Source organism: Myotis davidii, unplaced genomic scaffold, assembly GCF_000327345.1.
Source record: "Myotis davidii unplaced genomic scaffold, ASM32734v1 scaffold209, whole genome shotgun sequence".
NCBI classification, from domain to species: Eukaryota; Metazoa; Chordata; class Mammalia; order Chiroptera; family Vespertilionidae; genus Myotis; species Myotis davidii.
Genome location: NW_006300047.1, coordinates 2894867 through 2907139, shown reverse-complemented (window position 1 = coordinate 2907139; position 12273 = coordinate 2894867). Strand labels below are relative to the sequence as shown.

Below are 12273 nucleotides of genomic sequence, written 5' to 3'. Positions count from 1 at the left end.
ATGGAACTATCACCAATCCTGATGCAGACATTATCTTTCTAAAAATGTGGACTTCACTTTTTAAAAAGCCATATCACTACTTAGAATCTGAGGAGTATCTGCTCAATGCAAAACAATAAGCAAATAACAAGTTGGGGGGCAGGAGGTAGGGGGGTAAGAGATCAACCAAAGGACTTGTATGCATGCATATAAGCATAACCAATGGACATAAGACACTGGGGGATAGGGGAGGTAGGGGACTGTCTAGGGCGGGGGGGAAAAATGGACACATATGTAATACCCTTTGTAATACTTTAAGCAATAAAAAAAAAATAAGCAAATAACAAATAAAACCCCTGTGACGGGGTGGGGGGGTCACAATCACAAATGATTGCAGAGACCGTGCAGTTAGCATAAAAAGTGAATCTGGCTACATATGAAATAACAGCGAGTGTGGAGGGCTCTAGTGAGCTTGACAATGCTTGCCTCATCTAAAGACATTAAAATTCAAGCATTTTAAATACTGTGGTGGTAAATAAAATACTAATGCATCCATGAGCCAGATTCAGCAGGCACTTCACTAGTTCATGACCCCTGCAAAAGTCATTCTCAACTCTAGTTGGAAAGCCACATCTGCTTCCTGCAAGAGTGCAAATCCTCCTTAAACCCGCCAGTGCAGTCTGGAGTATGGGCTCATCATTTCAATCTGCAAAGGCAGTTCTGAATTTCCACTCCATCACCCAACATCTTAATCATTTTAGTTACAACAACCAAAATATTAACATCAAAATCGGTTGTCTCTCTTGAATCTAAGCCCCTTCCCCACACTAACTGCATTCAGAATGATTCACTCGAAAGGGCAATAAAATAAAAGCAGAAGAATAATCCCCCAAAGACCTGGAATCTGGTTGTGTGACTAAAAAGAAATCACTGCAAAAGTCAGGACCTTTATTTTCTCATCTGCATGAAGGGATTCTTTAATCATGTCCCTGGGGCTGCCAGGTTCCCCAGGCCATTGCTGAGTTACTTTATCCTTGGCAGAGATGAAATAAAAACTATATTTGGTCACGCCCTAGACCCCTAAGCCCCGAGCAAGCATCTGATCCAATTGGTGGAGTTATTTACTGCAAAGGTCACTGAGACAGTCTCTGCTTATAGACACTTTCACATTGGCCATAATTAATCTTCAGTTTGCCATAAAGCTCATGGCAAGTGCAAAGAACTCAAAGGAAGCTTCTGGTAGTCCCAGTTACAAAAGTATGAGTCATTTTATGTTGGACTCTCCATTCCTAAGGGTTCTGTGGAATTCATTCCCAGCTTCCTGCAGGGGATTCCCTCTTCACTCTTCATCATTTTCCTCTGGTTACTAAAAAGTGCATGTACATTGGAGAAAACTAGAAACTACAAAATATAGACATCATACATAGAATTTCTGTCGTTAGTATTTATTATTACAAGTCACTCACTGAGCTACGTACTTTACATCCATTGTCTCATTTAAATCGCACAACTCTATGAAGTAGGTACTATTATTATTCTCATATTAAAGATGAAGACACCGAGGCTCAGAGCCATTAAGGAACTGGCCTATGATCACAGATACATGATGGACTCTGAACTGAAACCCAGACACCCTAACTTGAGATCCAACTTATTAACCATGCTGCAATGACCTTTTTTAATTTTAAAAAAATTATGACAGCTATGAGCTTACCACCTAAAAACAACCACTACTCACAGGTACGTATGTTTCTCACCAGCCTTTTCTTGAAGGCCATCAATTTTTCAGAGCTGGAAGGGGACATAGAGATAATATCACTTCAAACCCTCATTTCACTGACTAATTTCATAGGTGTGTGCCAAGTCTCCTCTTCTTTCTAGTAGGAAGATAATTACTAGGCATCTTAGGGATTAACAGAAATTGAGGGGTTCCATACAAAAGGCCGTGTAGCGCTGCTAAGTAACAGCTCATCAGCAGGAGGTGGAAGTTGGTGTCCTTGTAACCCAGCAGCTCTGGAGTTCGGATGTGAGTGATGGGCCTTTCCATTAACCACTAAAGCTCATGGGAAGGGCAGACATGCACATCAATCACAATGTTGATGGAGCTCACTCAGGAGAGCCTAAGGTTCAGACTCTTTGTCTAAGGGAGTGGTTCTCAACCTGTTGGTTGTGACCCCTTTGGGGGTTGAACAACCCTTTCACAGGGGTCGCCTAAGACCATTGGAAAACACATATATAATTACATATTGTTTTTGTGACTCATCACTATGCTTTAATTGTGTTCAATTTGTAACAATGAAAATACATCCTGCCTATCAGATATTTACATTACGATTCATAACAGTAGCAAAATTACAGTTATGAAGTAGCAACGAAAATAATTTTATGGTTGGGGGTCACCACAACATGAGGAACTGTATTAAAGGGTCGCGGCATTAGGAAGGTTGAGAACCACTGGTCTAAGGTTTTCTGGATCTTCCGACTCGAGTGGTTGGTTGAGAAGGACTGAAGGCCTGTGGGCTTAAAAGGACAAAATACCACATTGGTGGCAGCAGTGAACACGGCATCGTGGCCACATGCACACTATGAATTAGCCACCAACCGAGGAGCAGCCCCTGGGAGGGAAGGAGATGCCCAGGCAAGGCCTCCTAACGAAGAACGGCTATTTTCTCCACCTCCTACGTCAAGGATCTCAAGCCCAGTGCCTTCAGGGCCAAGTCCACAGCACAAAGGGTGAAGTGGGCAAGTTGAGGACTAAAGAGAGAAGAGAAAGAGCGCCTGTGCTGTCTGAGGGGAAGGGGTGCTATTTATCTCCAGCCCACTGTTGCCACGGGAAACATGGGCCCAGTGTGATCAGGCCTTCTGATTTTTTCAAAGAATCATGAAATTTGGATTTTTTTTTAAATGTCATGTCTTTAAATGTTGGCAACTAACTTTAAAATGTTGGCAAGCAATTTAAATTTGAATAATAAGGAGGTGTGCTGGACAAACGAAACACACCGGTTAATAACATAACCTCTCAATGACCCCATGGCCTTATCAGAAACCACCAACTCATTAAAAAAACAAGATTATTCTATTTGTCTCTTTCCACTCCCTTCTCCACCCATCCTCCTCCTTCACCCCTCCCCTCCCTACTCTACTTAGAGGAGCATTTTCCACCTGAGGCTACCAAGAAGATAAGCACCCCCCACCCCCTGAAATCCACCAGACCACAGTTGCCAAGGGTCCGTGTGATTACCAATGACCCCCGGGGCCACTGGGAAAGTTAGTCATGCCTCTCGGGTGATGCCTGTTGCTCCCGAATGAGTTATGTGAGGAGGAGTGGATGATTGCATCTGACATGCCTCATCAAGTAGGCTAAATATAGGCCTCCCCGCTCCCAGGAACTACCCGATGCCTCCATTGCCTCCGCAGTAGGAGCTGAGTGAGCTCCACCAACATTCTGATGTGCATGTCTGCCCTTCCCATGAGCTGTTAGTGGTTAATGGAAAGGCCCATCACTCACATCCGAACTCCAGAGCTGCCGGGTTACAAGGGCACCAACTTCCACCTCCTGCTGATGAGCTGTTACTCAGCAGCGCTACACGGCCTTTTGTATGGAACCCCCCAATTTCTGTTAATCCCTAAGATGCCTAGTAATTATCTTCCCACTAGAGAGAAGAGGAGACTTGGCACACACCTATGAAATTAGTCAGCATTTAGGGAACAAACACTGCATGGAAAGTCCTGAACCACAGTGTGGTAAGTTCGCCCAGAAACTGCAGCAAGCTGGCAACAGAACCAATGGCTTCATTCATTCAATCAACAAACATAGGCCAAGTAACAAATGCAAAGATCAAGGGCAGCACAAGTTGCCAGAAAGAGCACACATGTGGACTAGTAACTAAACTTACAAAAGGTAGACAATTAGGAAGAACAGTTAAAATAATTATGGTATAAACAGAATACTCTGAAGCCACTTAAAATCATGTCTGAAAAGTCTACTTACTGGTAAGGGAAAATTCCAAGAATATATGATCAAGTTTGAGAAAATAAAAGCAGGTTGTGAAATATAACTGAGTCAAAATCAGAATGAACACACTCAATAACCTCCCTCTTCGACTCCTAAAACATAGAATTTATAGATATTCTAAAATTTATATAGTAGTACTTGGAAATAAGCACAGGGACTCAGATCAAAAATAGACAGGGTTCCCTAAAAATAAATAAACCACAAGATGGGACTCTACAATTTCAAGTAGAAATCAAAGCCACAAGGTCCATGGACAAATGGGTCCATTATGAGCCATGGGAGCAGAAGTCCCAACATCCACCAGGGGATGAGGGACAGAACCGTGCTGCTAGTTGTGAATGGGGTTGAAACATCTGTACCGTCCACCATGAGTCACAGCCAAAAATCATGCTCCTGTCTGTGTCCAGGAGCCAAAATTAAGCCATCCACATGAGACTGGGACCCAAGCTTGCACCATAGGGTATGTAGCGCAGGAAGACAGCTCTGGTCTGAGCTGTTGATATGAACTCTGACTTAAAAGCACACACCCTTACAGATAGAGGGCAGGAGAATACATACAACTGCCTTGAAAATAAGTTACAAACACAAATTAGGGAATATCTGAGGACATCCAATGATCAGACTCGCCCAATAGAAGAATTCATACCTGAAGAAACAAAGATGCTAGAACAATCAGAAAAGGATTTTATGACAAGTATTTTTTAAATCCTCAAAGAGACAGAGGTGGTATTTACATCCACAAGGTAAGAAGAGTTTTTTCTAAATCAAAAAAAGTGAGAAGGCATGAAAAGAAACTAGCTATTTATCTTGGAAATAAAATAAACCATTGTTGAAATGAAAAACTTAGCAGATAGGCAAAACAACAGACCAGACACAAATGAAAAGAGCTGGTTAACTGGAGTATAGAATTGAAGAAACCTTCCCAAACATAGCACAGAGAAATAGAGCACTAGGGGGCAAAATGTTTAAGTTAATGTACATGGAGGACTGATGGAGTAGCTACGTATGAAGACAGTAGAGATCATGTTGGAGAGGAAACATCCAAGAGATAATGGCTGAGATTTTTTTCCAGAATTAAAGAAAAACTGAATCTTCTGACAAAGAAAGCCACAGAGTGCAAAGTACAATAAAGGTAACCATACAGACACTATAACCCTGAATTTATAACTAAATAAACACAGCTTGAAAGAAAATAGACCCAAGTGTCAACAGTGGTTACTCCTGATGATAGGATTTAGAGGGAGATTTTTATTTTCTTCTTTAAATTTTAATGTATTTTCTAGGTACTCTGCAGTGAAAAGACGTTTCCATAAACTGTCTGTAGAGAAGGAGTATTTGTTATTTCGCATACACATAAACGTACTTAAAAAAAATATCTGTCCTCAGGGAACTTGCACTCTAGTGGAGGAGATGAGGAAATAACATCTAAAGCATTAACCCACTTGGATAGATGTAGTTAACATCGGAGCCTTGCCTTCCCCCCTATGAAAGGGTTAGAAATAAGAGGGACAGGGAGGGAGGAGGTTAGGACACTGAGCAGAAACATATAGGACTGGTGCATATGCTTGATTTATAGGGGCTGCTACTGCAACTTCCATGTATTCCACTTGGACAGGATCAAAATAGCCAAACCAAGATGTGATTAGAACTTACACCAATCATTATTCCCACCTCTAACTTAATTATATCTCAAGACTACCCACTGATAGAAGCAGAAATTAACATCTTCACTGTAAATTCAATTAACACCACAAAAATCTGTCACTTGACACATTTCAATGACTATAAAACTTTTTTTTTTCCCCCAAGGGCCAAGTAGACTGAGGGAAAGGTAAAATGGTAGGGAGAGGTATTCAATGTAAGTGATAATCGAAGTAAGTGCCATGGTTATCCACGGGGGCACTATCGTGTTACCAATTTCGAAGCGAAAACACAGTTATGTTCTGGGCTTTACCAAGTGAACGTCATCACAGGTGGAAACAGAGAGGCCTTGTCAGAGGTTCAGACTTTGTGGCCATAAACACCACTGGCAAACCCGACCAAGCAAGGTGGTCTGTGTCTTCAGAGCCAAACAAACTGCATTCAGCATTCAGCATTCGGCATTCAGCTCCAAAAGAAACAGGTGGCAAAGGCACTAGCCAACTTGATGTGCTACTAGGCTGTTCATGTCTCAGACGGTCTCTCTTTTTTTTTTAACACATCCAGGTTTTTCAAAATACCACTCTCTAACCCAATCCTTCTCAACATCAGAAGCACATTCCATATGTGGGGCCCAACATGTACCCCAATATTATCCCTACTGACATATCTGATTCCCTGCCATCAAGACCAACTCAGAAAGCCCCAGCGATGAGAAATATACAATTTCCTTCACCATTTTTGAGTCACGGGATCTTTTGTTCCTCTCTTCTCCACCCCCTCTTAAATCTCTCTCTAATCTTGATTTCTCTGAAAATGTTCTTTCTCATCTCTCTCCTGGCATTTCCTGATTCCTTTTTTCTTTTAATCCTCACTTGAGAATATGGTTGTTGTTTTTTTATTTATTTTTAGGGAGAGAGAAAAAACATCCATGTGAGAGAGAAATATTGATTGGTTGCCTCCCGTAAGGGCCCCGACCAGGATCCAGCCTGCAACCTAGGTATGTGCCCTGACCGGGAATGGAACCTGCAATCTTTTGGTGTACCGGATGACTCTCCAACCAACTGAGCCACCTCGCCAGGCCATCCCTTTTCTTCTTTACTCTCTTGTCCAATCCCCAGAAGGAATTTTCACTCCACAGGAGAGGAGAATGCTTCCACCCATAGCTCTTGGACTTCTCAAAACTCTCTTCCTTACACCCTGTTCAGGAGAGGAGCAGCTGCTGGTAGTAAGTGAGAGCCTGCCGTTCACAGTGGGAAGGGTCACTGCCTATCAAGGGAGTGCTCAGCTGTGAGCCCGGTCCCTGTTCCTGAGGCTGTGCCTGCAGTCGGATGTATGAGTCAGGAGAGAGCCTGAGCCACACACCTGCCAGCTCTGACATCCCAGCCTGAGTGAGCCTCCAGCCGCCTTCTCCAATTCAGCTTTTATCAGATTTCTCCCCTGATTGTGCTGGGCCTTAGTCAATCCAGAAATTTCACTTTCAATATGGCTATTGTTTTCTGTGTATCACTCCTTTGGTCAAAACTTCAGAAGGGAGGAGGTATTGGTGGTAATGCTTAGATACTAAAATCCCTGCTGGAAAAGGCTGTTCTCCTTTTTAATATCTTCATCGGAAGGCTGGTCACTCCTGCTAGTCCAGCCGTGGGCAAACTACGGCCCGCAGGCCGGATCCGGCACGTTTGAAATGAATAAAACTAAAAAAAAAAAGACCGTACCCTTTTATGTAATGATGTTTACTTTGAATTTATATTAGTTCGCACAAACACTCCATCCATGCTTTTGTTCCGGCCCTCTGGTCCAGTTTAAGAACCCATTGTGGCCCTCAAGTCAAAAAGTTTGCCCACCCCTGTGCTAGTCACTTATTTGCAAGCTCTGTGGGCTCTGATTTGCTGCACCTTTCCATGGCTCAGTACCTCCCATAAAATGAAATTCCTTGACCCTCCTTAAGATGGGACGACAAAGTTCAAGAATAGGCTTGACTTTGGTAGAATGTGAGATCTACAGCTGAGGATCAAAAAAACCAGAGATCTAGTCCCATCACCCACTGTGTGGTCTTGGCCCAGTCTTTAACTGCCCTTCTCCTCAGTCACTTCATCTGAAAGTTGCAGGATGTTCTCGTAGACTCTAAGTCCCTTTCCAGTTCTGAAATGGCCCAATCCTTCATGGCAGGGCACAGCTGTTCCCTACTTTTTTCATGCCAGGAAAGAACCCCAAAACTGAGAAGTGGCTGGGAAAATGCTCAACTACACATAGGAATTTCGCTAGGCTGCAAACCATTTTAAATGAATGTTTAATAAGATACTGCATCAGTTATGTACTTGGGCTGAATGTACTGCGGCCCAGGAGACCTGAAAGAATTAATACAGTTCCCAAAAGAGCTGGTGGGAATTGCTGAGGCAGAGGCAGAATCTGATTTGATGAATTGAAAAGAAAAGTGCTTTGACAGCATCAGAAGGAAAGCGCTATGACACATCTCTGCTCGCTCCATGAAGATGTCTCCTCCTACCTAAGGAACATCCTCCAAGAAGGTCTCAGGGCTGGGGGCCATGGCACACAGGTACATTTATCCTTTCCTCCCCTTCCTGACTCCCTTCCGCTTGCTGGAGCTTACACAGAGGTACAATGCACCCACAACTCTAATCCTTCCTTTTTTTCTCACTTCTCTCTTAGCTTCTTCCTACTGTCTTCAGTCCTTCCACTTCTGGACAATTCTCAAACCAAGCCCTCCTAATATCTCACTCAAATCTCCAAGTCTCTCTCCCCTCTTCTCCCAACCAACGCTCCCATCTGGTCCACAGAAAGACCCTCCCTTCTCATCCTAAGCCAAGAAATTTGGACACACCTTTCTTCATTCTGACACTCTCAGACTTCAGTACCAAAACCCCTCCTTGGGTGCTAACCCCTCCCTCTGAGGGCCTTAGAAACCCTTCCAGCTCCACCCCAGGAACAAATAGGAAAGCGTCAGGCTCTCCATGCTCTGGGTCTGTAGTCAGTTCTCCTCCCCACTCACACCCACTCTGCTAGAGGAATACATTCTTGTGGCTGTTCGGGCTTCTCAAACTTTCCACCCTTCTAGGGGCCGCGGAAGCATGACGTTTCTCTGTTCTTTTGTGCTTTACCTAAAAACTTTGCATTTTGTTCCACAGCACACCCATATTTAATCCTTTTTGAAATAGTTTTAGTCACCACAAGAGGGAAAAAATGGACATTTTCCACAAAGCAACCTGGTAACGCTGATATTATAGGAATGTAAGCCATGTTGTTTCAAGTGGCCCCAGGTTTGTATCTGTAAATTGCTTAGAAATCTCCAAGCGTTCCACAATCCTATTACACTTCTGTGTTTTCCAAGTTCTTCCTGGCACACCCAGAGTGCCTCTCTGAGTACCCCACTTTCAGACCCAAGACAAAAAGCATTTCCATTCATTTCTGGGCTGGAGAGGTGGGACTTGGTTCTCACCAGGGTCAGTGGCCACGACACCCTGTCATAGCAATAAGATACCAGGGGCTCCCAAAAACCTTGGGTGGCTGTCCTATGACTAGCGCACTCCGGAGTCCTCGCAGACCATCGCTTCCGGCCTTACCTTATCAGCCATGATCATAGATGCGCCCCCGTGGATGCCCAGGATGGGGATGAAGGTCTGTGAGGAGATAAAATCCAGCATCTGGGCCACGGCCTCCTGGTCGGTGTCGTCCCCAAACACCAGGCCGTGGATGCGCGCCCCGGACATGAGGTCGCACACATGTGTGATGAGGCTCTTGGGGTCCGTGCGGTTCATCAGCAGTGCTACCACGTTCACGTCCAGGGGCAGCCCAGTCGCCTGCTCTGGGCCCCACAGGTTTCGCAGTTCACGTTCCGTCACGTCGTGGCTGTGACCCAGCAGCACCGCGATGTTCAGCGCCGGGGTACCCTTCTCCGCCGCCGCACCCTGCGCCGGATGGCGCCAGACCAGAAGTGCCGGCAGCACCAGCAGGGTCCAATAGCCCAGTCTGCCCATAGTCGCCACTTAAGGTCCCTGCAAGGTGGAGAGGGAGAGCCACGGCTGCGGTGAGCCAGGGTTCCAGACCCCGCCCCTTGCTCTACCAGCCAGGTAGAGAGCCCACCCGCAGCGCAAGTTGCCCGAGTCACCTACTCCCTTCCCGATCCCCGACGTCATTCACGTCACTAGACACATCGCCAACTCTATCCAACTCCAATCCGAGCTAATTCTCCAACCCTGGCGGTAAATCCATCTTCTCATCCACCCTCCTTCTCATGCCTCAGTCTCCATGCCCGACTCTGCCCACATCTCCCACCGAATCCACCAAGTTAGTTGCGGACCACCGCCCTTGAGCGTAGGCGCACAGAGCAAACCTGTCACCCACTCCTCTCCCACGCCGGATAGAGCGGACCAAGTTACGGATCCCGCCCCCTGCTCACAAGGAGCGAACTACAGATCAGCCGGGCGTGCGGAGGCGGCGTAGAGACTAGTAACCCGGCTCCAGCGCTCCGGCGAATTGACTGACCCCGCCCCCTGCGAACGCGCGGGACGCAGCGCAGACCTGGCTCCCTGCGGCACCCGCTGCGGACCCCACTCCTCTCCCGCAGGCACAACCCACAAGCTTGGGAGTGAGAACTCTCCCTTCTGCGCTCCAGTCTCCGGGGCGCCTGAAGGAAGTTAGGGCCCGCCCCTCCTCCCGCTGAGGGGCCCTGAAGAAAGTGACCCCAGGACCCGCCCCCTACACGCACGGGTTCACACACGTTCTCTTTCACGCGCGCTGTGTGCAATGCAGAATTCCGGAGAGGAGGTCGTCCGCGGGCCTGTGCGTGGGAGCTGGCAAAAAACGTGTATGGGGCTAAAGGTAGGCTCCTAAGAAGCTCTCCGACCGACATAAACTGTACAGCCCCTCCCCAGGCTTTCCACTGCAGGTCCTGTTATCAAGTCTTAGGTGCACGTGGGCAGGTGGGGATCCACTCGCTCACAGGCACGCGCGCATTTCTGCGCATAACCACAGGCCGCCGTAATGGTGCCAACGGCCATCCGGAGTCCGCACATGGACTCAGGCGTTGCACACATAGACACCGCGCCAGGTACACGGGGGCGCGTGCCTGCAAATACCAGCACAGTCGTGCACGCGTGCACAGGCGCGCGCCCTGGGGCGGGCACTGCCAGAGCCTGGGAAGTTGGGGAGAACTCGCACCGACCTCAGAGCTCTATGAGTGAGCACTGCGGTGCCGCAGCGCCCCCTGGTGCTCCTCTCTCGCCTAGCTATCGATACTCCCTCGCCCGCTTTCTCTCTCCCTCTCCCGATCCATCTCCCGCTCTCGCTTGGGTCGAGTCTTCCTCCTCCCCATCCCGCCAAGCCCAAGTCTCCCGCTGGGACGTACCTGTAGCCCGAGAAGGTCGAGGATGCAGTGGGGCGCGCTGCGCGCACGAGCATCTCGGCCGCCTCAGCAGCCACCGGGTTTAGCGGGTTTCCGCATGCTGCGGCCCCCGCGCGCTTGCGGCTATCCCAGCCGGAGGCTCTGCAGCAGGGCTCTACGAAGATGGGAAGAGACGGGTCAGCCCACGGGTCGGGAGAGCGGGACTGGGGTGGGGGTGTCGGGCTGCAGTCTGCAATGCTCACAGCCCCTATGTGCATACAGGGGGCTCGACAGGAGAGGGGGAGCTGAACCTCCGTGACCAAGACGCCCCCAGACCGGATCCTCAGACCCTGTGGCCCATATGGAGAGCTCCTCTCTAGAGCGCACAGGAGAACCCGGAGCCCCAATTTATCCACCCACGAGAAGCTAACAGGGCTCCTCCGCCCTCACCCCCTACCACCTCCCCAGCGCCGGCTGCTGGGAGTTGTGAGGCCAGGGGCTGCTGAACGAGGGGGGGGGGGCATAAGGTGGGGAGGGGGTGTAGGGGGGGTATGGCTGAGTTTGCGTTGAGCCGGCAGGAGGAGAGGGGAAGGGAAAAGGACTCGGGCTCCCGCGGTCCCAGATCCCCGAGGGAGGTGCGATCATTCCCATACAACGACTCTCTAGCGGTCCTGTCGCCCACCTCTATCCAGGCCTTCCACCGTCCTCTCCCCAAAGGGACCCTGCGTCCCGCGCCAGCACTCACCGCAGCCTCTCTCCACATAGTTCTCAGCAGTGGCCGCTCCTGGTCATCTCCAGGGCTGATGGCTGCAGTCGCGACTATCAGTGCTCATCCGGCCCCATGCTCCGGTTTAAGCCCTGGGCGCCTCCCTCAGAGAGCCAGAGCTCGGTTTCCTGCCCCACTCCCGACAGCAGCTTCCCAGTCCTCTGAGCGCGCCCGAGAGACCTCTCTGCAGCCCAGGCTCCGGCTGGTGTGTGTGAGGACGAGTGTGTGTGAGAGCGAGTGTGGGAGCGCGCGCGCGCTTGTAACCGGGGATCCCCGCGGTCCGCGGCCGAAAGAGATGCGGGAGGGGGGAGACAGCTCCCTCCGGGCCCTTTGCTGCGGGGCCAGCTCCGGGCCAGGCGTTCAGCTCCCCACTTCGCGGCGGGAGTCCCGAGAGCGCCTGATCACCCTGGTTCACAGCACTGGGAAAACCGGGCTCCCAGGGCGTGCTTCTGCTGCGGTCGCCTGGGAAAAAGAGGAGGAGGAAGACAGGGGCGCCTCCACGCCAACTTAGGGACTTGTTCCCAGTCGGTGAGA

The 12273-nt window shown here is 48.7% G+C and overlaps 1 protein-coding gene across 1 annotated transcript in view; it reads right to left on the bottom strand.

Annotated features, from left to right (window-relative positions):
- GRIN2A (glutamate ionotropic receptor NMDA type subunit 2A) overlaps positions 1 to 12267 on the bottom strand; it is a 381557-nt gene extending 369290 nt beyond the window's left edge. Inside the window, exons 1-3 of the mRNA XM_006776302.2 lie at positions 11719 to 12267; positions 10998 to 11148; positions 9214 to 9645 (exon numbers count right to left, since the gene is read on the bottom strand). Of these exons, the coding sequence (XP_006776365.1) occupies positions 9214 to 9627 (414 nt within the window). The 5' untranslated portion in view covers positions 9628 to 9645; positions 10998 to 11148; positions 11719 to 12267. The remainder of the gene's footprint in view (positions 1 to 9213; positions 9646 to 10997; positions 11149 to 11718) is intronic.
- Between the last annotated feature and the right edge of the window lie 6 nt (positions 12268 to 12273).